Raw genomic sequence first — 26,453 nt, forward strand, 5'->3', positions numbered from 1 at the left:
TTTATAACGGTGAAAAGGAAACTAGGTCCAGATATTATGGCCAAACTTTGTTTTAATGATTGAAGGGCTTTGGTTACACAGGGGAGTTCTTTCTCATGCCTTAAAGACAGGACACAGATAGAGTCCTGCCCTATAATGGAAACCTGTCTGGAGCAAGCGGAGAATTCTTGTAATTGGACAGAATGGTTACTCATTTCAAGAGTAATCACTAGGTGACTCTTGATTAAAGTGGCCATGCACAGTTTGAACAGTAATTACATTCTTCTAGTAAACAAATTATCTCAGTTAAAGTAGCTTTCCTGCATTCTGATCAGTTTGAGTGACATGGGCTTTCTACATACTCCTGTGAACATGCTAGACAGAGCATTGCCTGCAAAGGAAGATGATAACATTTATCACTCTGGCAAGAGCCGCCATCATGTTAAAGGACCAGGCTCATAAATTACCAACATGTATAAAGCTGACAAACGTACCTTAATCAAAAAGAAAGTGATAATACTACATTAGTCTTTCCTATTAATGTATGTAATTGAGCAAGTCCTTAGATCTTTAAATAGCTTACCATTTAAAGATCAATTATACTTAATCTCATCATTATACTTAATACTCAGTAAACCCCAGAATTCAGTAAAGACCAGAAAAAAATCCTTGAGATTATTAATGGTATTTTATCTTTTGGTAAAGAAAATAAAATGGAGTAATTGAGTTCCCATTGAATCCTCGCAGGGTTAATGTTTGTAAATCAAAAGTCATTTTAGCCTCTAGGATTTTCATCCTCTTTCACCTTATATAGGGTGTCCTCTAAAATAGGGGACACTCAGATGAATTTTCTGCATGATGAAATGACTGACTTTTTCTCAAATATTTTTAGTTGAGGGAGTTCAGAATGTTCTGTTACAACAAAAGCTACATGGACTTTTTGTTACGTATTTTCATGATTAGATGCTAAAACTAACACCATATATTCAGCAGAACCAGGACTTGCTCTTATGGGAGCATAGGGGTTAAAGCTGGCATTGGGGGGACTCTAGAGGCCAGGGCTTTTGGGTGGACCGGTAGCATTTTATTTTCATATTCATTATTTGTGAAATGAATATGCAAATATGCAAATACCACATTACTGGTCCACCAAAAGTTTGTGAATGGGTTTGCCAATCCCCAGTTTAAAAAAGGTCAGGAACCACTGCTCTACATAAAGAATAAAGGCATGTTTCCTACTTTATGAAGTTCATAAGGACAGATGAATGCTCTAGCACTGGTGCATACACTATAGATCCTTTGTCGTCTTGATCTTTTTTTTTTATAGAGCCATTTTGAAGCTCATCAAGAAGAAGGGATGGTGATCTTGCACATGGCTGTTGCAGGAGTGGGAATCTGGATTGCCTTCACATCTGGATCGACGCTCCGCCTCTTCCACACTGAGACACTGAAACACCTCCAGGACATTAACATTGCCACTCCTATTCACAATATGTTGTCAGGTAACTGCATTCTACAGTCATATTTTCATTTGGGCTGAGTCACTCCCCAGTTGTTCTGCTATGGTGTATCATAGATGCAGGCTTAAACTTGGAACCCTGAACTATATTAGATATCAAATATGCTGCTTCAGTCTCTTAAATTGCTGTGTAGTCTGTTTGTCAGATCATGAGACTGTCTTTGTGTTAACTCTCATACTATCTATTAAGAATCTAAAATAGAGTCATACACTTCAGTTCCCTGTCTGCTCTCCAGATCAGGTTATGCAATGAGTTCCCTCCAGATCTACCACTCCCATTACAAACCATAGAGAAAATAGTAAATCACATATAGGAGGCCAGTTTGGTGCTGTCATTTTTGTCTTGTTTTGTTGCACAGTTCAAGAATAGATGAACATGTTTTGTTGGGAAGCGCCAGTCCAGCTTTTGTAAAAGGAAATCATGCCTCACCAACCTATTACAGGTTGTGTTTCCCTTAACCAGGACTCTGGTCCAGCAACATCCGTGGTCTGGCTGGACCACAGATATTCCTGGACCACAGAGCCCAGGCATAGGAAGGTCAGGCTGTGGGACAGGAGCGGCAGGGGGTTCCGGCAACTCAGCGAGGAGCCGTGTGAGGGGGGCGGAGGGGCAGGCAGAGAAGCAGCAAGCAGTTCCGGCCCCAGGGGATGGGCAGCAACAAGGGGCCAGCAGCGGCAGCTGCAAACTCCGGCTGTGGAGCTCAGAGGCGACAGTGGTAGCTGCAGAGTTCCGGCTCTGATGGTAGCAACAGAGCTCCAGCCTCGGGGGCCATGGCTGTGCAGACAGCAGTGGGGCCGGGCTGCAGCCCTAGCATGGGGGAGGGGGACAGGCAGCAGGGCAGCACCAATCATGTTGGGAAGGGCCTCCCATTGTCCAGCAAATCCCCTTGTTCAGGACTGGTCAGGTCCCAAGGGTGCCAGATGAGGGAGGCCCAACTTGTAGAATTCTTTTAGTGGAACAACGAACATGGACAAGGGTGATCTAGTGATATAGCATATTTGGACTTTTAGAAAGCCTTTGACAATGTGCCTCACCAAAGACTCTTAAGTAAGTATACGGTCACAGGATAAGAGGAAAGGATTAAAAGATAAATAACAAAGGGTAGAAATAAAAGATCAGTTTTCAGAATGGAGAGAAGAAATAGTGTGTCCCTAGGGGTCTGTACTGGGATGAGTGCTGTTCAACATATTCATAAACAATCTGAGAAAGAGTGAGGGTAAGCAGCCAGGTGGCAAAATTTGTAGATGATGAAGAACTACTCAAGATAGTTAAGTTCAAAATAGACTGTGAAGAGTTACAAAGGGATCTCACAAAATGTAGTGACTGGGCAGCAAAATGGCAGATTAAATTCAGTGTTGATTGTGGAAATGTCTCTGAAAGCATCTGTTCAATGTGCAGCAGCAGACAAGAAAAACTAGCAGAATCTTAGGAATCATTAGGAAAGTGATAGACAGTATGACAGAAAATATCATAATGCCTCTGTATAAATCCATGATGTCCTTGTGCTTTGAATAATGCCTACAGTTCTGCTTGCCCCATCTCAAAAAAGATATATTCAAATCCAAGGCACTGGAGGTACTGAGAGCCATTGAAACAAACTATAAATCTTGTATGTGATGGAAACCACTTCAAGACAGAGGATGCTGCTGCATCCCCAGCACTCTTAGATCCAGCAGATTAGAATTGGAAGAGAAGGACAACAAAAATGATGAGGGGTATGGAACAGCTGCCATGTGAGGAGATACTAAAAAGACTGGGACTTTTCAGCTTAGAAAAAAGACAGCTAAGAGAGACAATCATGACAGGTTTAGAGAAAGTGAATAAAGCAGCGTTATTTATTCCTTCTTGTGACAGGGTGCTGCTGCCCCGCACTCTAGGTCCCTCCGTGACTGCGCTGTTCATGGCGCGAGGAGCTAGATACCGGCTCTGCGTGGGCTGTTCCCATGCCACGAGGCAAACCCACATCTTCAAGGCACTGAAGAGCGCAAGCCATGGGGAGGGAAGGAAGGAGGGTTGGAGACAGAGCGGAACCTCACCGGAGGGGAGGTCACACCAAAGGGGCGGGGCTTAGAGATACGACGGGGTGATGTCAAGGGGACAGGGAAGGGCAGCAGGTGGTTTAAAATGGCCAGCGTCGCTGCACAGGGGAAGATGGCAGAGGAGGCGGGAGCGGCAAGGGAGCTGGAGGAAGTCAGGTGAGAGCAGAAGGAGTTCCCACTCGCCAGAAACTATTCCGCCAGTGAAACGGGACAGGTGGGATAATGCTGAAGGAGAGAGAGAGTGGGGGGAGAGAGCACCCAGGGCAGGGCAACGAATTAAAGCCCACGGGCTGACGTGTTTCGGCGGGAAGCCACATCAGCTGGACAGGACCAGAGAAAGTCCTTGTCCTTAGGGCCCTGGGCTGGGGCCCTGGGCTGGGGCCCGTGAGTGAGGGTAAGCCCGGGCTCCCCTCTCCCCACCACCAAAGGCAGAGTACCCAAGATGGCATAAAACAATTGGCTGCCAGGTGCCTGGCACAGTGTCTGTTATAAATTGTCAGGCAAGAACAGTCCCAAGTTTACTCACATATATACCCGGAACAGAACCAGCCTTCACTTGCCCTTGGAATTGGGGGACTACAAAGGTGAGCGGCTTACAGACGTCTTTGACTTACCCCACAAGGTTTCTGTGCTGAGTTTGACTGCACCTCAGAGTCTGGATTAATTTTATTGTTAGAACTGAATCATAGAATCCTAGGACTGGAAGGGACCTTGAGAGGTCATCGAGTCCAGTCCCCTGCCCCCCATGGCAGAACCAAATACTGTCTGGACCATCCCTGATAGACATTTATCTAACCTACTCTTAAATATCTCCACAGATGGGGATTCCATAACCTCCCTGGGCAATTTATTCCAGTGTTTGACTACCTTGACAGTTAGGAACTTTTTCCTAATGTCCAATCTAAACTTTCCTTTCTGCAGTTTAAGCCCATTGCTTCTTGTTCTCAGAGGCCAAGACAAACAAGTTTTCTCCCTCCTCCTTATGACACCCTTTTAGATACCTGAAAACGGCTATCATGTCCCCCCTCAGTCTTCTCTTTTCTAAACTAAACATATCCAATTCTTTCAGTCTTCCTTCATAGGTCATGTCCTCTAGACCTTTAATCATTCTTCTTTCTCTTCTCTGAACCCTCTCCAATTACTCCACATCTTTCTTGAAATGCGGTGCCCAGAACTGGACACAATACTCCAACTAAGGCCTAACCAGTGCAGAGTAGAGTGGAAGAATGACTTCTCGTGTCTTGTTCACAACACACCTGTTAATGCATCCCAGAATCATGTTTGCTTTTTTTGTAACAGCGTCACACTGCTGACACAGATTCAGCTTGTGGTCCACTATAACTCCTAGATCCCTTTCTGCCGTACTCCTTCCTAGACAGTTGCTTCCCATTCTGTATGTGTGAAACTGATTGTTTCTTCCTAAGTGGAGCACTTTACATTTGTCTTTATTAAACTTCATCCTGTTTATCAGACCATTTCTCCAATTTGTCCAGATCATTTTGAATTATGACCCTATCCTCCAGAGCAGTCGCAACCCCAGAGCAGTGGATAGCACAATAAGTGATACATATGTCACCATACGTTTGGTCTTCTCCTATAGCAGGATATAAGTAACATCAATGCTGAAATAGCCCACCTGATAAACAGTCAAATTAGAATAGCTTTGCCCATATTTCAAAGAGTCCATGTAAGAGTGCGTCTATACAGCACCCTAAACTCAAAATAAGATACACAATTTGTGTGTCTTATTTCGAATCTGTTTCGAAATAGCTTATTTTGAAATTTGGCGTGTCTACACAGCATCAAATTTCAAAATAACACACTATTTTGAGCCATCCGTTATCCCTCATGCAACAAGGTTTACCGGGATGGCAAAATAGCATGCCTGTTATTTTGAAAAATATTTCAAAATAACAGGCGGCTTGTGTAGATGCAGGGTAGCTATTTTGGGATACCGTGCAGTGTAGACATACCCTAAAAGTATATGTATGCACATGCACAAGTTTCACACAGGCACCCTAATTTGTGTGTCCGTCACGCTGTATCTGGGTCTTGTCTCTTTCCAAATTTGGGCAATTAATTAGAGATTTTTTCCTAATATGTCTTGGTTATTTTGGCAATTAATCCTATTCTGAAAATAATTATTCATAATAAAAATATTTTTCCCTTTAACAATTCAAGTAACCACTCAGTTTATTTTTTTAAATACACATGTAATTGTTTTGCTACAGAAAATAAAAGACCTTTGAAGACCTTTCTGCTAATGTTCTTTTGTTTATGTAGGTTTCTTTCTGTTACCCTACTGGATTAAGTTAATGTGTTAAACCATGTGCACACATTCACAGCTATACAGCTGTATCAACAGTAAAGTCTGTAGATGATAGCAAAAGAATAGTTGAAAAGCAGAGATTGAATGAGTTAGGAATAAGAAATGTAGCCTCTGTATAGACTATAAACATGCTTCGAACCTGAAGTGTTCTGGGATTTCTGGAAAAAATAAAAAAAGAAGAAGAGGGAAACTGGCTTTGGAATTAGGGCTCGTAATTTATTAGCAAAAAGATAGTTTAGGACTGGGCACTGGTAAATAAAATGGGGAAAATAAAATAATTACTAGAATATATGCCTAAAAATTATTGGAAAATATTTAACAATTTGATAATAGCTTTCCAGTACATGTAATATTTAAATGATATTGAAAATAGAAATATGAATCATTATATGTGTAACTTCCTTGGGAAAATACTGAGCTAAAATGTATAGACATTCTTAATTTCAGTATATTACATACATTAATACGTGCATACTGCTGTTTTACTTTTTTATTTGAACAACCCTAAATTAATATTCCAATCTCCTGCCTTCTGTAACCACAATTTAAATGTGTAACTAAAACAAAGTGTAATGTGGTGTGCACTAATGAAACAATTTTTAAAACAAAATGCCTTGAACTGGAACTGGTTCATTTTTGTCATAGCGGTAAAACCCACAGTTTTATCTGATGAAAATGATCTGCAGTAAGTAGCATTGCTTCCTGTTTGGAAAGCGAGCAGGAGGAGGTTTGACTCCAAAGTGATGGACAACACTTAGAAGAGTCAAGGGGGAGTCGTTTCTTGGGAAAGTGGGAGAAAGTAGTAGGGAGGGACTTACACTTAGGAAAGACATTGGGAGCTTGGAAAGTTTCAGGAGGGGGAAAAGCAGTGAGAGAAAAGGGACTCGTCGAAGGGTTTGTTCAGGAGAAGTTGGCCTTGAGGAGGGAAAAAAATGGCAGAATTGGCCATGATGCAGGTTATGTCAGGAAGGAGAAGCTTCTGTAGGGAGATTGACATATCCTCAATTATCCACATTTTATTAAGTGTATGGAAACAATTATTGGATGAAGTAAAATACCAGAATTTAGCCTGAAATCTGGCTGCATGCCTCCCTGCAGTGGAATTTAGACTGATGCCTGTTGTTCATTTATTTCCAGTCCATCTCCTTGTCAAAGTTCTTCTAGCCCAAAGTGTTGCAATGGTATTAAAAGATAGTTTCATTTTTTTCTTTCCAAATCTCCGTATATGTACATAAGTCTGATATTCACTTCACTTGAACCCTTGTGCCCCCAAATGAAGCATAGCCCAGCATGGAGTGGGGGGACAGCAAGGACAGTACTGCTTTGATTTGAACAGTGATCAGCTTTTTGGCACTAAAAGTATTTTTTCTTAATCAGAATAGTGTTTAACATTTTAGATTTTTTTAAAAAAAGCTTTCCTTATCTACCTGTCTCATCCTGCCTACTATATATTGCATTAGTTTCAAAATAAAGCTACACTATAAATAGTCTTATTAATATTTCTTCATTTTTACAGTGCTCAGTGAAGTGTCTATTCAAAATTGTATGCAACTCCCACACTGAAAACTGGCTAATGGATTTTATTTTTGTTCTGTGTTTAAATGGGCCATTCCATTTAATTTGTCCTAGCTGTGCAAAGGAATGAGGATCAGTGTATAAACAGAAGATTAACACTAAGTTAATATTTCCTACAGTGGTGCAAAGAAAGTGTTGAATTTATTGTTGAAAATGCTTGTTTTCTGTGACTGAAATGGAAAAAAAGTCATCTTAAAAATATGTAGTTTCAGCTGCCATTGCCATGGTAATAAAAGAGGGTTGTAATTGATGTAATTGACCAACATTTTCCTGTGAAAGAGTGTTGCCTATTTTTATAACCTCTGGTGTAATTCTCAGAACTTTATGGGGATTTTTTCCCCTCTTACCAAAACCTCTCCTGTGAACCAGAGAGTTTTTTAAGAGTGGAAGTTGTGCAGGAAAAATGCTACAATAGCATCCATTTGAAACACAAAACGCATTCCAATTATTCAGTGGCAGTTCTTGGATCTATGTGTATGATCTGACAACATTGTAACCAAAATGGTTAAAAGAGAGGAAAGTAGGTGGTTTGCATAATAAATTTGCTCGGAGCCTTTTGCAATTAGAAACAAAAACAGCCAAAGACCACATCAGATTCTGTGTAACATACTGTGAGCTAAAAATGAGTTGGAGTTAAATGACTGCATGGTTAGAAGACTTGTATTGTAATGTGTTGTGCTGTGAAATGTTTACGGGTATGTGGGCATTTGATTCTTTCTGTCTCTCCAGGGCTAGGATGTGTGCTCCAAGGGAAAGTTTGTATTTTAAATGGAACAACCCAATTAATTGTATGCTATTTGACAGAGGCTCATTAACATGCAAAAAGAAAAGTGAGTAAAAGCTCAAGATTTATTGAACTCTGAGATGAGAAGAACAGGGGAAGGAGTTAGTCTAAAAATGTTCTTAATGTGGCTATGGGGGAGAATGTTTACTAGAGGAAGAATAGACCTAGTGTCATGACAAGTCTCTCAAGAATCCGGACTCCTTGGATTAGATTCTCAGTGCACGAAGGTTTAACTGACTCTCTGGGGATTTGCTGTGATTCTGTTCTTCTTTACTTCAGTATATCCCTAGCAATTAATGGAATTACATTTACTGTAGAACCAGTGTGAGTGAGAGGAAAATTATAATCCTTTTGTCTGTCTCTCTACTGCTCTAGGAGAGAAAGGTCACTCTGAATTATATGGCTCTGAAGTAACACAACACAAAATAATTTAGCATTACGTTTTCAGACCTTTATTGCCATGTGAACACAGCCTTGACTGTCACAGCCTGGCTTCCCTGCCACAAAGAATGCTCCTGTTCTACCTCAGGAAAGGTTATATTGCAGGGGAAAGGAGTTACATTGCAAGTCATTATAGCTGAATAATACAAAAAAGCAGACATAGCTCCAAACAAGCATGGAGCAATAACAGTGTTGTGGTTTTCTCCATCTGGTACATAGTCAGGAAGGCGTCTGATTGTTTCTGGTTGGGGAGGTAGTGCCAGGCGAAAGGAGATCTGTAGTGGAAGGCAGTTATTCCCATGTGCTTGGAAGCTCCTGAATACAGCCAGTTATGGGCTCGATTTGGGTTGTATTTTGGCCCTTTAGACCATATGACACAAAGTGAACAGGAATTGGTCAGCTGAGAATTCCTCTGTCATGGGAGAGGTTTCAGCTGATGTTGAACCAGCTTCTCCACGCCTCAGCTCCAGAGGGAAAGTGGTCCAAGCATGCTCCTCTCTAACTGTGGTCAATGGGTGGGTGTACTGTTGTTTAAACATGGAGTCGGATGACGTAAATTAGAGCAGCTCCTAGGTTACTTTGACTTATGTGGTGGCTTAGTACAACACAGACTCACTCTGGATACATCTACACTTGCTCCCTAGTTCGGACTAGCGATGCAAATGTAGCCGACCGAAATTGCTAATGAAGCGGGAATTTGAGAAGTAACGTTAGTTTGAACAAAGGGGTTTGATTCGAACTAACACGTTCCAGAGCACACTTCCTGGTTCAAATCAGCTGGCGAGCGAAATAACGTGTGGGCGAGATTATGCTAATGAAGCATGGGATAGTTAAATCCCTGCTTCAATAGCAATTTCGGTCAGCTACATGTGCATCCCTAGTCCAAACTATGGAGCAAGTATAGACATACCCTCTGGGAATCAGGGAACCATAACTGGCCTCCTGATGGATGCCTTTCTCTGCTGCTGGACTGTATTTTTGATGTAATGGAACATATCAGAGTGAATTAGGTTGCAGGAGAAGAAATGGGTGAGGGGACAAAAGGGGGACCTGGTGTGGGGAAAAGAGGAAGCTGGGAGAACTGTCCATTTCTAGAATACTGTGAAGTTTTAAAACAGCAATTGTTTTAACTACAATATACCAGCAAACACAAGGAGTATAGAACCCAAGATCTTTGTTTCAGAACAGCCCACTTCTATGATAGCCAAAGGACCAACCCCTTTAGCTGGCAACAGAAGTTGGCTAGTAGCCGTTGTTGTAAAGTGTCTAGGGATGACATGAACACACACCTCTTGCCTATATGTTATATATGTTTCCTAGGAGGGCAAACTTTTGCGCAATATATGTGGTCCACAGTTCAAATAGACAACTTTGCAACCCCTGTTGCAATTCATACTATGCTTCCTTGTTCCCAAGATTTTTTAAGTATTACTAATTAATAGTCATTTTATACACATGCTACATCAGTGGTCCCCAACCTTTAGAGGCTGCCGGGCGCCAGGGGGCGTGGCTGTTCACCTGCCGGGCGCCAGGGGGCATGGCCGTTTGCCTGCCGGGCACCAGGGGGCGGGCAGCCCCCCCCATAGCCGTGTGCTGGGGGGAGGGGCCCCCCCGCAAGCGCTGCGCTCCTGGGGCCGGCGCCCCCCCCACAAGCGCCGCGCGCCCAGGGCCGGCGCTCCCTCCTCCCCCAAGCGCCGCGCGCCCGGGCCAGCGCTCCCCTGCCAAGCGGCGCGCACCCGGGGCCGGCGCTCCCCCTCTCGCCCTCCAAGCGCCGCGCGCCCGGGGTACGAGCGGTCAATTCGCGGTGCTCCCGGGGCCGGCGCTTACCATGCGCTAGGGCCGGCTCCGGCACAGTGCATGCACCACGTGCCCAGGGCCAGGCCAGCTCCGAGCACTTGGCGGGCGCACAAAAATGGCCCCACGGGCGCCATGTTGGGAACCACTGTGCTACATTTTTATTAAATAGCTTGTATTTTTCATGGTCCCACATTTTATTTTTCAGTAAAGAAAATAGTTGGGATTGGTCCTGCCTTGGGCAGGGAACTGGACTTGATGACCTCCTGAGGTCTCTTCCAGCTCTGAGTCTATGATGCTATGAACATTGATGCTTAAATATTCTCAAACAAAACAGTTTCTCAGGTGTTTTTAGAATGTTCAATAGTCTGCCCCCCTTGAGTGAGTTCAGGGTCTCAGCAAATTCTATGTGATTTCATTGTACTTCTGGATGATGACAGGTTACCTATTTAACAAAGGGGTAATTTCCGTTCTTTATGCTGTAACATTACAAGTGTGTTTCCTGGAAACTGATGGGAAAGAGAGACCAAAAACCCCCGATTTTCTCATTTCCTCTATATTAAAAATAAAGTACACTCATTTGTGGTCGATAGCCCCCCACCATTGTTAAAGGTTTTTTATCAAGTTGCCATCCTATAAAAGAGTAGAAAGAGGGAGAGATGTTAGGGTAGCTTGGTAAAATAAGATGCACTGTAGGGTTTTAACCAGATTAATTTGCAGATTGAGCCAGATCCTGCAGCAAAATCTGAACACCCTTGCACAAAACTGACTGCAGAAGGTTCTGTTCAGGGGGCAAAAATTTCACTTTCATATATGCAGTTGCAGGACCAGGGTCAAAGACTGAGACTTGACGAAGATCCAGACTGAAGCTTGAATCCTGGGAAAAAAAAAAAAAAAGAATAAATGAGCCAGCTCAGAGTGTGTAAAATTAAGCATGTCCATAAATTTTTGCAGGATCAGGAGCTTAAATTAACTCTTTTAACAATTAGTACAAGTGTTATTTGAAATTAGAACAATTTCATCTGATTTCTTTTAAAACAGTAATAATAATATTTAGCTTTTATATTTATCAACTTCTCCCCAAGATTGTCATGGTGACTATCTTGTTGTCGGTGCTGTTGTAGTTGTTTTTTGATAGAACACATTCAAATGATCAGGAGCCATTGCTTGTTTACATTTAAAAGTCACAAATTTGCACACTATTGCAAGATTACAAACATCTTTTTATGAGTGGCTTTTATTTATCATCACATGTTACTATAAGTTATGTCAAAAATATGTGTTCACATGCAGATGTTTCCTGCTTTCCCAAGATTTCAAAGCAAGCACTTTTCCTTTGACCTCACTTTTAGTGGTTCATGCATAAAGTTTGCTCTATATTTAGGACTTTAGGTTGCTTCCAAGTGACATACTATTTTCACATATGGAAATAATGTTACTTCACAGGTGTGAGTTACCATTTGGAATTTACTTCAAAGCTAAAGTGTGAAGAAAGGCATTGATATTTTTTTCTAGTGTTGAACATCCTAAAGGTACTGTAAGGTATTAGATATATGATGACCCCATTGCTTCAGGGCTTAGATAGCTAAAACTGAAGTTTTACGTGCTTAGGAACAGTAGGCTTGGCCTCCAAATTGTTATATATTGAAGAACATTGGTTTCATTGCATTACAGATAAGCTAAGCCATAAAATTCAGTTTCTGTTCTTGAGAAAGACCCACATTGAGAAGTGTTTGGAATCAAGGATTTGGTTAATTTTAGTCATTCTAATTGCCACATTTGGAAATCAGAAATCAGATGTGAATTTTTAGATGTTCTCAAGTTCAGAGATAATTAGAAAAGATTTTTGTTTGTGCCCATCCCAAGCTGAGCCTGATGAAATTGTGCAGTTGTGAAAATCTTAATTAGTATACAGTAATATCTGCATAATATCTGAGTACCAAAACCAACCTGAAATTAGCAGATGTGAGTTTGGTTTGATGGGCACCCTGTATAACACTTGCTTTTCTTCGTTTATTAGGTTTTCTTTAAAAAAGGAAAGGTGATGGTTTATTAATATATTTTTATTTGCGTTCACTTTCACAAATAGATCAAAGTTATAGCCTATGGCATCATTTTGGGATATATTGATTTTTCTTCTTCCATTCTCCATTTCATCCAGCTGCAATCATTTTAATGCTATCTACCCTATGATTCTAAGGGTAATTCTTCAATGTTTTCCCTCTGATCAAGCTATGAAGGGATTACACTTGCATACTCCCCTCTGGAAACTTAACACATCTCCTCATTAATATTTCCGCAGAAAATATTAAGTTTTCACAAGACACATGATAATTTACTTGTACACATAGAATTTTAATTATATGTTAAGATCACTTATTGTTTGTTATAGCAGAGAGAGAGGGGGGAAGAGAGAAACTAATATGGATTTTTTTTCATTATGCTTGATTTATATTGGTAAGTAGTTTGACTAGAGATGCTAGATGTTATCTTATAAGACCCTATTGTTTCTCTCATGCTTCTTGGTGACTGTTTTGTCTCTTTCATCCTTACACATTCTAACATGTCTTTTTCTTTCCAGTGCTTTGGGTTTTATTCTCCAGTCTTTCAGTTAATTAATCAAAATCTTCTGTTTCCTGTTTATTCCGTAATGAGTAAATCTGAAGCCATTTTCTTCTGGCACACATTCTTACTTTAGATTGTTGAAAAATCTATATTGTTACTTTACAAAAGAGATACAAATTATGAGGGCCAGCAAGGAAGGGCACACTGAAAAAATGACACCATAGAAGAAAGGCTTTACATTGTTATCTGTAAAATTAGGTAATGTAATGCTATCCTGCTATTCTAATTATGTTCTATCCCTTTGTATATGTAACCTAGTTTTGTTATTTTAACCATGACTCCACAATGAGCAGCCGTTTTCATTGTGTAACTAGCCACAGTGAAGTGGTTACAGAATATGGTACCCAGCATTGTGTATAATTAGTTCACATTATTTCTTTCCATGTGTATTATTTTATGCATGTCAATACTGAATTTCATCAGCTATCATGCTGTCCATTCACCTAATGTTGTTAGATGTCTTTGGAGTTGTCCGTAATCTTCTTATGTAATGGACACTACTAAAAAAATGTCATGTCCTCTGCAGATTTTGCTGTCACCTTTTCACCACTATTCCAGAATCTCACTGAATATATAAATCACTACTCAAGCTAATAATTGACCCAGGCCGATAGTTTAGTCTGACTTTTTGTTTCTGTCTCTTAGCTAGTTCCTCATTCAGGGCAGAACTTCACCTCTTGTCACAGCACTTAGTTTCCATTTATGAGGAAGGTTGTTAAAGACTTTTTGAAGTCCATGTGCATTCAGTTACCTTTTCTCTCACTCCAGGGCCAAGATGATTTTTGAGCAATTGCCCCCTTCACCAAGCTGTTACAGAAAAGTAGAAAAAAATGCAATTATGATCATTAAATATGGACAGTGTTGAGGCTTGAACAAAATGTCACACTGTAGTTTTATAGAATTCTATTGTGTATTATATAGTATTATGTATTGTAATATTGCTATGAAGAATGTGTAAAAATAACCTGTTTGTAAAGGAATATATAATCACTTTAATTCCCCTGTAATGTAAGCTTTTATGAGAAAACACAAGTTGAATTATAGCATTTCAGAAACAGTTTTGTTTCATACAAGTTAAATAGCATCCAGGTAAAGTTTCAAGGCCTTGCTTCAGTAAAATATTTAAGCCTCTGCTTAAACTTTTTGCCAAATCAGCACCTACAACGATGTTATTATATGCAGTTTACTGCTGATTTCCTTTTCCACATCAAAGGTTATGTATGTTAAATAATGCAGCGATCTCTGAACTTCACAGGACAACAACGTGTTTCTGTGACCAGTCTGCTGGTATGCCATGGTTTATTGTTGGTTGGAACAAATCTGGGTATTATAGTAGCACTACCTGTGCCTCGTTTGCAAGGAATTCCAAAAGTAACTGGTGAGTACAATTTTTTATACATTTTGTATGATGGTGTGTTGAAGACTGACTCTTCAGTGCATTATTTATTCTGTAAATCAAGTAATATTTAAATTTTGTGTATTGTATAGACATGGAGTGAGCTTTTTTCTGAGAATTTGTTGTTCTAATTAGTTTATAGTGTATCTATAATTTGTTTCTATTATCTTCTCTTATTTTTGCTTTATTAAATCAGCATCCATGTTCTTTCCAGGCAAAAAGTGGCATGGAAGTTAGCTCTTCAAGTCATATATTATGGAGGGACAAAATCCCTCTCTGTCTAAGACTTGCAATACTGCAAAGAGAAATGTTGCTGTACTCTATAGTTTTTTGGAAATGTTATATCAGAATATAAATTGGCATGTGGGTAGGGGAGGAGAGTCAGAAGCGATATTTCTAAATGGGGGGGGAAGAGATTTTGAACGTTCAGTGTTTTCCCTGATTGGTTATTTTTGTGACATGATCGCTTCATGATATTGAGGCTTTGAAATGTAAAATGTGACTTATTGGTAGCTTTTGACAACTAGAGCATTTGGGGGCCTGATGCAGACACAACAGACCTTATTTTGATAGTTATTCATTTCTGAAATAGGAACATCAGAACTCTGCCAACGTTTTGCAAACATTTTAGTTCTGCTCTTAACTATTAGAATAAAGCAAAAAAGAGTGTTGGATGTGGAATGTGTGAAGCTACACTTTGATTTCAGAACTCCACCAGAATTTCTGAGTTGTAGAGGGAAACAGGCCGACGTTATGAGCCAAGCAACTTCTCTCTAGTTTCCATAATAAACTTTGCATTAATCAAAACTTCTGTAACTTTACCAAAATAAATACAAGATTTACTGCTATTCAGAAAAATAATTATGTATCAATAATTCAAGAGAAAATAGTATTTTAATAAAAATCCAAAAAGATGCTTAGAAGGAACTTTAAAATAGATGGATTGTATAGAGATCATAGTTAATGTAATCCAAAAAAACCCACAAAAAATAACTCTTAGCCTTCCATTTCTACTTTGGTTACTTTGTCTGAGCTATACACTCTTAAATTTATTTTTTGGATTTAGACTTTTTCTTCAGGCCTTAAAAAATCCGAAGCTCCAGATATTTTAAATTTGAAGAAGACGTACTTTTATAGTTTGCAAGTTAGGTATTGGGAATGTGAATCTCAGAACACTGATTTTTATAATAGGATCATTTCATATGTGTGACTCTAATAGCAATTGTGATAATTCATCATTACACCTTTGCATTTACTGGATAAGGGGGCTTGTCTGTGTGGAAGTGTGCTTTACGGAGTGTGATTTCTCATTCATTAATTCATGTGCTATTGCACACTCAAGAGTTCCTCAATATACCTTAACGTAGTGCTGTTACTAGCAAAGGTGCTGGAACAATTGGTATAGTAGGAATGCGGAGAGCCATTGAACTAAGCTATAAACCCTGTACATAGTAGAAACTACACTAAGTCAGGTGCAACAACACCTCAGCACCTACGATCAGAAGGCTCTACATGGGCTAATTAATACCTAACACATTAGTGCACTCTAGAAATCATAATCCTGTGGAATGTATTACCCTATTGTGTAGCCAAGCCCTAAGTCAGTGTTTCTCAAAGTGGCCTGCAGCCCACTTTGAGAAGGCTGTTAACGGGCCTCTCCTCTTTGTTTATCTAAAGGCTCTGTAGCCACGGCACTTCACGGTTCCCATTGGCTCCAGTTCACTTCATTCACTCCCGTTCTTTGAGATGTATTGCTTATGTCCATTAACTTCCCACCTTCCTCCCCTCTGTCAGAGTTCTGGCAAGAAGGAACTGAGGAGGGAGGGGCTGGGGAGTGTCCTATATTGTATGGTATATGTACACCACTCCTGGGGGTTCTGGGTCACTGGCCCCTATGGTTACTGCTTAGGGGAAAACTTCCAGCACTGGTGCATGTGTCACGCACACAAACCTATGTTGAATGGACATGAGCAACACATCTTGAAGAACACCAGTTACAGAACAGGTAACTGTCTTTTTTGAACAAGTGAATGTTATCATGTAAATGTACCACAGGCTTGGAGTGAGCATGAGGTGGGTTCTGCAGCATGCTGCCAGCACCATTTTGGGCTGGCAGAAATGAGACGGAGAATTTGCCAGGCAGGCCAGAGAAGGGAAGAGGAAAGGTAAACAGGCAAATGGGCAAGTGCCCTCTCTGCCATGGTCTGAAAATAGTTTATAGCTGTGGCTTTAGCATGAGACAAAGGCTGATTGCCTGGTTGGAGCAGACACCATTTTATAAACTTGTACGGGGGGGTGCAAATGGGCAGCATGGACAAATGGAAAGAGGGTGGGATTAATGGCTAGATACCTAGAAGGGCCACTAACTCACATCCACTCCAATGATTGCAGCCATGGAGCATCCAGAACAGAAGGTAGAATGTACAGAAGCTTAGCACCATTATAATAATAATAGTATAAAATGTAAAGACAGGTACTTACATGCTGAAGTTTCCTCCAGCAGATCTGCCTCTTCAGTTCTAGCCTTGTGTTTCTGGCTGAGATTCAAACTCAGTTTATGCATGGCAGTCATCAGGGTACACTTCAGCAGGGCATGACTGCAGCTGGCTTTCCAGTCAGTCCGCATCAGAGTCCCTGGATCTAAAAAAGACCCTAGTTCTCAGCAGACAGCTCCTCTCCAGCATCTTCCCATTCAACTTCTAATTGACCTTTCTAGTGATACTTGAGGTGGGGGAGATTGTGCCCCTGGGTGCCACATGGTTTCTTGAAAGGGTTGTACTATATGTAGGATTTTGTCCAGTTCATCATAAAATGAACAGGCCAGATTGCCTCCTTTTGTCCCAATTTACAGTGTATTTACTCCTGAGCAGCTTGCTCTTTATCTAGCACTGATCGGCATCTCTGTCATGACACCTTGTTGACATCTGCTTGGCAAGTGCCACTAAAAGATCTTTATTCTTCTGGCTGGCCACAAAAGCTGCACACACTGTTGCTTCTCTCCAGAATGTGATGAGATCCAGGGTCTCAGCAAATCTCCAAGCAACTGTGCAAGGCATTTTTGGCTTCTGGAGAGCTATCACAGTTATATTGCAAGAATATTAATTTGCTTAATAACGGGGATAGGTGGAATGGATATGCCAGAGCACATTGGCAAATCCTGGCTCTGCATGAGCTTTTAAAGAAGAAATGTCCTGGGACCATGACACATAGGCAAGGCACATCAGTGAACAGCTAGGTCAGTAAATGTTGACCCACAAAGCACAATGGGATAGCCATTGGCAGCATGGAGAAAGTGGTGTGCAGCAATTGCACCTGCATGAACAATATAGACCACACAAATGCAATCTGCAGCAAATTTGGAGTTAGTGCATCGTGATGGACTGCATCAGGTACATACAACCATTTTCAAACTGGATCAGCTTGGTTTGATCTGCTTGAAGTGCCTTGTCCAGACAAGCCATTAGATGATGTGTGTAGATATGCTGTTTCTCTTTCAGTTTACTGATATGAGGTACATCCAATTGTGCATATTTGGAACCTTGATTTACTATATATGAATCTGTCTTTGGGTATTTCACAACATTCTCTCATTCCAAATCATGCCTGATTCTTTCTGAGGCCAGTAATCTTGTCTGAGATGCAGGCATATCTGACAACCACATCCCTACACCTAGGTGTATGTATGGCAGAATGTTGTTACATCTCTTCTTCACTCTCTGTGCTATTGAAAGATCCTTAGATTTTCACATTATTAAATATCTTCTGAATTTGACCCTAGTGATTTCCTTTTGATAACATCTTTGGTACCTATGAATGCATCACTGCAACTAGAGATGAATGCTTAAGAGCAAGTCCTACCTCCTCCTCTGTGAGTGTGGAGAGCACTGGAATTGATGTGTTAATACTATTCAAGAGGGGTGCAGTAGGATTAACTGAAAACCTTTTATTTTGTTATGGAGTTCTGGAGAAAGCGTGTAATGTTAAGGTTATGACATTGCCAGTTAAAACAAGTCAGCTGAAGAGTTCTTTACTTTTGCTGTTGTGAAAACAGAGAACAAAAAGTATGAATGAAATGTCAACTTATTCTTTCTGTCCTTCTTTTAGCAGATTTCTGATCCAGACTTAATGCATCTTTGATGTACTGTAAATTTTTTTGTACGTTATTCCATGTTTCAGTTCAGTAAATATGTTGTTACCTGATGTGTTTCTTTTGACAGGGTTATGCAAGTCTAATTGAAATTTGTTCTGAGATTAAACTAGTTATGGTGTAAAGCAGTGACCCAAAATGAATGAGATTAATATTACATAATATTTTTTTTCCTTTGGCTTCAGGAAGGGGAATGGTATCCTATCATGCACATAATGGCCCAGTCAAATTCCTTGTAACAGCTACAGCTGTAAACAAGAAAAACAAAAGCAAATCCAGAAGCAGCCTCCCTTCTAACTCTGAATTGAAAGAAGATGACCAAAAAAATGCCCTGCAAAATGATGGACCAAGCTGTTCCCTAAATAACATGCACGACACTGCAGTATGGCTAGGCAGTTCAGTAGGATCCATTGCACAAAGAAGTGACATGTCGTCTTCATCTGGGTCTCTGACGCTGTCTCATGGATCAAATTCCTTAGAACGTAGGCCAGAGGACAGCTCCATTTATGAGCTTTTGAAGGATCAAAACATCTCACTTAAAAGTAAAAAGCAGCGATCCAAGAAAATGAAAGCAAGTTCAGTATTAGTCATCTCTGGAGGACAAGGACATAGAAGGGTGAACAAGAAGACCAAGCAGCAGCGACAGGATGAACTGGTGTCTTCTGTGATGGTTTGGCAGATTCCACTATTAAACATCTAAGTGACTAAAACCATGCTAAATGGTGACTTTTTCAAAGTCATTGAATTTCATTCCTAAACTCTACATTTGTTGTTATGCTTTGTCTTTTAAAGGGTTGTTATCTTACTACAGTGAATTCTAAGGACCCAGCACTGCAGCCATTACTCATGTGAACAGTCCTGTTTAAGTCAGTTGGATTGATCACCTGGGTACGGGCTACACAATAGGATGTTCTAAATAGGTTAAGGAATCTATCCTATTACGATATTGAAAATACTGAGCTGCTTCTGAGGGCTCTGCTACTTAAAATATTGGGGATATATCAGACCCTTTTAAATGGTTTTAGAAACTCTATTTATATTCAAGTTTATATCTGTCATTATTATGATTTGTAGCACTTAGGAGAGGCAGGGAAGACGTAACATTTCACATGCTGGTATTTTGGTTTATTTTGTTTTGTTTCCTTTAGTCACCTCTTTTTCCAAAGTGATACTTGCATGTACTGTACATTTTAACAAAGCAGAAAATATTTTGAGCAATAAAGGTACTAATAAAGGGTAATAGGTTAATTAAGCAATTACTATATAATATAATTCCACAAGACAGTGTGAGTTTTTACATAAAACCCCTCAGTCAGATAGACTGTTTATTTTAATCTTTCAAAGCAAAAACACACAGTTAATTTCTAATCCTTAGTGTTATTTAAAAGTAATGCTACAGGAAACACCAGTGTGTTAAGAGCATTGGAAGATGTGAGATATATGTTGCTTACTTTTACTCTATAGTGGAGGCTCTTGCACATGATCATTTGGAACAAACAGAAAACACAAGTTGGAGATACAAAACAGATGTGCTTTCTCATGAACTTATTGGTGCCAGTGCTTGCAGTGCATTCTGTTGCTGGCAATGGGATGTGCTTCTAGTACCAAGGATATGTAGAACATCTACATGCCATTTTTAACAATACATAAAATTTGCATTTTGTGTTGGCAGGGAAGCAGTTAACGTGGAGAAGTACATAGTGATTCAATGAGTAATGCAGGGAGTCAATACTGAGCATAAGACCTTCTGGATATATCTATATCTACAGGAAGTGCACATATTAAGGCAGGCATTCATCTGAAATCAATTAATGTGTGCTTTACGCATGACTACAGGCTAAAATCTACTACGTAATGTTGGTAGATAGAAGTGTGCTGTAGTGGCCATTTGCAAGCAGCAGGGACCATTTCTCAGCAGTAGTCACCCTTTTCAGCCTGCCAGAATGACAGATGAATAGCTTCTTTTCTAAAATGAATACCGTAAAGATGGAGCCAGAGACTCTGCTGCACCCAATCTTTACTGATGGTGACAGGGCAGGGAGGGTTCAAAGATACTAGTTGGTGGCTTCTCTAGACTACATCAGCTGGTAACTAACCCCAAGGGACTGTCCACCAACTGAGAATGTCTGGATCTTTGGCCACCTGCCCATCCATCCTTCTGGAAGACCCTCCTGGTCCATCTCCTTTTCACATCCAGAGCCAGTGTGGAAGAGAACAATTCTATGGGAATTCTCAACTGGAGTGATCCAGTCAATTTATGCCACTCCGGTATTGCTAAAGTGCCAAATTACAAGAGAGAATCTGGCCATATATGCTCATTTAACAAGTAAAATTGCATGTTGCCTGATTAAGTTAGAGTGCAATGGGAATTTTATTAGCTTTTAGGGTGTTATAGGTCAAATTACTTAAAGGGGTAGCTATTTCCTCCCATAATGTGTGACAATGAAACAAAGCCTCCAATTCAGAAAAGGACTGTACTGAAGCATATGTGTCTTGATTATGAATTCTTTCCTGAACTGAGTTCTAACTAGCTAGGGGATAGCTCGAATACTAGAAAACATAAAAGAGGCCAGGTAAATATTTGACTATCAAACTTCATTTGGTTTTGGTAAACTCTACAGTGCATAATCATCAACACCATGTAAGAGCACAAAATATGAGCAAAACATTTTCAAACCCAGAATAAATGCCAAATGTTTGCATTGGCTAGAATCAAGTAAACAACATATACTTTTGGACTATTTTTATTCCTCCTTGGGGGGAAAATGGTTTTCACATGTTTCAAATGAAGTCCATCACCTCTGATATAAAGTGCTTAATCTAACCAAGCAGTCAGGTCTGTAGGCAGACCCTTATGCCAGTACAGAACTCCACTGACTTCTGTGGAATTGTCCACAGGCATAAAAGACTACTTGTGCTGAACTGAATGCAGAGGCAAGTTCTAATTTTCTGCAAAGGGAAGAAGACAGTTCTAATTCTGCATGGTTCCCCTATTTGGAATTCCATTGCCATGCATGCATGAAGGATTGTACCCACTCTTATGCATCTCTTTATTGTTAGCAACAATGGGCTGAGTCCACTAGTCCACCACAGGTTGAAATGGAATTCCAAAAGATTTGCATGATCTGCTAGTAGAACTACACAACTATATATCTTCAAGTTTTAGAAGACAATATTGTAGCCAAATTGTACTTTCATTTATAAACAGTACAAACACAGCACAGTCCTGCTCCTATGAAAGTCAACTAAGCACTATACATTGTATTATGAAGCTATGAGGCTAAGAGAAATTTTACAGCATTTTATAAAACTATAAGTCAAAGCTCTAGTGAGTAAAAAAAACCTGTTTCCAATATTTGCTTTGTAATAATATTGCCAACTGATATGTCATTAACATCAAATGCAAACCAAAGGTACTTTTACAGTCAATAAAAAAACTTGATAGATACATTTGATCGTATCACGAGGTTGGTCAGATTTGGTTTTAATGTCACTTTGATATAAAAAAAATGTAAGAGGGAAAAGGGAAATAGTGTAACCACTACCATACATCTCATATTATGTTTTCTAACAAATAATATCTATGTTATAACATGAGCCATAACTGTATTTATGTGCAGAGTAAATTCAGCAAAATGTTTAATTAAAAAACTGTGAATAAAAAATTAAGCTTCAAAAATATATTTTTTATTAATCATTCTACCAATGGATCTACTAATGGCTATAATTTGTGGAATACAGCAATATATATCAAGAAGAATGAACATTTTTTCAAATGGTTATATGGAGGGGAAAGTAGGACATATATCTAAAAGACCAAAAAGGAATGTTTTTGAATTTACTCCAGTTTTAGGGATCTAATCATTACCACATACATTTTCTGTGAGTGCCATTTGTTGCAGGTGCCATGGGCTCTCAAAACTTAGCATAGAGCCTCTGGACCCTAGTGCTGATCCACAGTGAAATTTCTACCACACTATTCCCATGGAATAAAATGTCCAAGTCTGCAGAGTATTCATGACAATGTATAAAAAGTGAAATCCATTAATAAGGGAAATGAGCACAGCAAGGAAGTCAATTCAAATTAACACAGGAAATGAGTTTTCAGCAGTTGCCTGATAATTCTATTGCAGTTAATCAGCCTTAAAGGATAAATACAGGCATCTATGCTTATAATACTTAGATTCAGTCAATTCAGTCATGAGGCTTGCATCTAGAATACATAACTTTGTGCTACCCAGGACTTTTGGCTGTGTCTGACTTACCATAAGCAAATAATACGATCAGCCATTGATTCTTTGGTACAATGAAAACTTGTCTTTTTATTACTATTATGCTGCTCTCTTTGCAGCTGTGATTACTGCTGAGCCTTTTTTTTAAAAAAAAACCTTTCTTTTCCTTCCTTACTCTCCAAGGGAAGTAGGGTACCATGGATAGTTTGCGGTACATTTTTCTGTCATTGCTATTGTTACAGTAGGAACAACAGACACCCCAAACAAATCAGGGCCCAGTAGTGCTAGACATCATAGATACTCATAGCAAAAGACAGACTCTGCCCCTAAGAGTTTACAACGGTAGGCAATTTATAGATGTGACACTGTGAGATAGAATAAATGACTTGCCCAAGGTCACACATGGAGTTTGTGGCAGAGCATAGAATGGAACTACATCTTCTGAGCCCTATTTACAAGTCTTTGTTCCTTTCTTCCTGTTCAATCTGTTTTTCTCTTCCTAAAGGAGCATATTACCATGAGCAGGGCCAGATTTCCAGTTAGATCTAGTAGGCATATGTGTATGAGTGCCAGAATTTTAGGGGCACCAATGAATCAGTAGTGTGGTGGGGAAGTAAAATTAAAAAAAGGGGGGAAGCTCCCAACTGCCCGTTGGCTCCTCTCCACCCCTCTAGCCAATCCCCCACCCAATGCTCTCTCCTCTCAGTCTACAGCTGGCCAAGGCCTTCTGTCTCGCCTCTGGGAGATCAATAAGGTAGAAGCCCTCATGTGAGAGTGAGTGCTGGACTGGTAGCCATGCATGCTAGAGAGTGGCATCTCCTCTCAGAGCTAGGTGTGCACAGGGGCACCCCGCCAGAGCTCCTATCATACACTGCTAAGCCAGATGCTGAGTTCTGTTTGTCTTGACACCTCTTAGAATGGGGATGGGAGTTGGATTACAAAGAGCTTTGGGAACAGGAGCTGCTCTGAATCCATCGAGTGGGGGGGGGAAAAGTTTCCCCAGTCTGTTCTGTTTTGTCAGGCTCTGACCTTCTGCCTTAAACCACTTGGAGCTGCTGGAAAGGGAGGGGGGCTGGGGAATTTCTGTCGCTGCAGCGGGCATTGAAGCCAGACTTGCCAGAGCCAGCATCACCCGGGCCGTGTCCAGACTCAGGAGTTTTTTCGGGAAAAGTAGCCTTTTCCCGAAAAAACTTCCCCTGCGTCCAGACTCAAGCCGCGTTCTTTTGAAATTATTTCGAAAGAACGCGGCTTTTCTTTCGATGGCGGTAAACCTCATTTCACGAGGAAGAACGCCTTCTTTCGAAAGCTCCTCTTTCGAAAGAAGGCATTCTTCAATGTAAAGAGGCCGTCTTCGAAAGAGAGCATCCAGACTCGCTGGGTGCTCTCTTTCGAAAAAGCGGATTTCTCTTTCGAAAGATCCGCCTGCAGTCTAGACGCGATCTTTTGAAAGAGGCTCTTTCGAAAGATGCTTTCGAAAGAGCCTCTTTCGAAAGAAGCCTGCAGTCTAGACATAGCCCCGAAGTCTTACCAGGGCAGCTTACCCCTGCTCCATGTTCCAGGTACCAACTCTGCCTGCTGACAGGACTGCAAAGCCTGGGATGGCTTAGCAAGCAATGGGGACAGAGGGAGGTGGGGGGCTCTCCTCCCTGTAACTGGAGATGGGAGGATGTCCCCATGGAGCTTGCTTGGGGGGGTAGCTGCAGATTTCCCTAAGAAAGCTGCCCTGGCAGGTGGGGGAGCAATCGTTGGTGGGGGCAGACTTCTTTTCCTGTTTTTCTCCATCTCCCATCTCTTCTGGGGAGCAAAAGGTGGCTGTTTTTCCCACTAATCCACTTCTGGTGCCTGCCTCCCTGGAGCCCAACTGCTCTGAGATGGAGGAGGGGCATTGAGAGGGTGGTTGGCTTTAGGCAGGGTGTCTCTGAAGATGCTGTCCCTATGGATATGTAAATCTGGCCCTGACTGTGAGCAATGCACTTGGCCGTTTGTGAAGTATGCATACATTTGAAACAAATAGCTAATGCAAATGCTGTACAGGAATTATCTTGTACCGCAGCACAGTATGCGACTTTGTGGAATTTATTCAGTGTTTATATGGAGCTTTACATCTTCAGTGCATTTGTGTAGTAATACCCAGTGAAGAAGGTATGTGAATATTATTCTTGTTGTATAGATGAAAAACCTGAGTTGCCAGGAGCTTAAATTTCTTGGCCAAAACTTGCACAAACAGTGAATGAATATTAAAACTCAGGCCTTGTTCCCAGTCCCACACTTAGTCCTCTAGACCAAGTTGCCTCAACAGCTGTAAAAGTGCCTCTTCTTCCCAGGTTTGCGTAGATTCTGTTTCCAAAACAGTAGCAGGACCTTACAAATACTCGATAGTGCACATCGCCTAGGGTCTGAGGTTGGTCAGAAACCTGGGCACCTTAATGCCATAGCACAAAATGCTAGCATTAAATTACTTCATCATCCAGATTTAGGAGTTTTCAGCAGCTGTATTGATTAATCCTGCCTCCTTCAAAAGTGAAATGTGTATCTGTGATCAGTTTGTTTGCTATTTGGTGTGAGAGAGCTAGTGCAAGATATTCAGGAGCTTCATTTTTTTTCTGTTCCCTTTTAACTTAGGTTTGCTGAACATAACATTTTTCTAAATGGGATGGTTAGAAACCAGACAACTATCTATGCCACCAGCAAGATCTTCCTGTCGCTTCCTGTCTTGTCATTTGGAAGCTAGTTAGTGTGTGTGTTGGTACCCAACAGGTGAAGAAATACAAAATATTGTAATGGCAGTAATGAAACTCAGGTTTCAGATTAAGGCATCTCAGTACTGGCTAGGCATCTAAAGTTAATAACTGGCTCCATTTTGAAATCAACAATGTGGACACAAAAACAAATGAGTGGGACTAGACTTCCTCATTTATGAGCATATATTCAATCTAACTGAAACCTGGGGGGATAATTCCCAACCTGGAAAAGGAGTGGTTCTCTCCATGTAAAAAATGGCATTATTTGTGTCTGAGTCAGTGATAATTCATGATCTTGAATGGCTAGTGGGCAATATCCTAAAAGATAAAGCACGAGAGAGGGGTGTTGATATCTACTGCAGACCGCCAAAGCATACTAAGAAACAGGGTGACCTATCTATAAAGTGTGTAAGCTTTATAATCACAGGGGACTTTTTTGCTCAATCAATTTTTTTTCTGCCATGTTCGGTATTTTTTGTGAAAGTATCTGGCAATCCTATTCCTAGTTCAAAAAGTGTTGTATCCAACGTAGAGAAATTCAATATTAGCTCTTGTCTTGACAGATAAGAGGAAATGAACACAGAACTAAAAGTGAATAATCATTTAGGTACAAGTGATAATCACAAGCTTAATCACATTTATAATATGAAAACACAATCAAATCCAGACCCGTAATCAATAGACCTGATGCTTTAAAAAGGCCAGTTTTATAAAGCTGACAACAGTTATGAGCCAAAACACCTGAGAGGAAGAATTTAATCAGAAAAATGTGAGTAATAATTGGGAATTGGTTAAGAATATTTTATTAGATGCTGCGACAGAGTGCTGGGCAACAGCTGCTGTACCAGCAC

The 26,453-nt window shown here is 40.5% G+C and overlaps 1 protein-coding gene across 6 annotated transcripts in view; it reads left to right on the top strand.

The window, feature by feature from the left end:
- ARHGEF10 (Rho guanine nucleotide exchange factor 10) overlaps positions 1–22,310 on the top strand; it is a 167,272-nt gene extending 144,962 nt beyond the window's left edge. For all 6 annotated transcript variants that reach the window (XM_075923594.1, XM_006137773.4, XM_006137774.4 and 3 more), the window contains 3 exons: positions 1,307–1,481; positions 14,342–14,464; positions 18,815–22,310. In XM_075923594.1, coding sequence (XP_075779709.1) covers positions 1,307–1,481; positions 14,342–14,464; positions 18,815–19,329 — 813 coding nt within the window. In that variant the 3' untranslated portion in view covers positions 19,330–22,310. The remainder of the gene's footprint in view (positions 1–1,306; positions 1,482–14,341; positions 14,465–18,814) is intronic.
- Positions 22,311–26,453: the final 4,143 nt, after the last annotated feature.

Source organism: Pelodiscus sinensis, chromosome 3 (assembly GCF_049634645.1).
Source record: "Pelodiscus sinensis isolate JC-2024 chromosome 3, ASM4963464v1, whole genome shotgun sequence".
In the NCBI taxonomy this organism is placed as follows: domain Eukaryota; kingdom Metazoa; phylum Chordata; order Testudines; family Trionychidae; genus Pelodiscus; species Pelodiscus sinensis.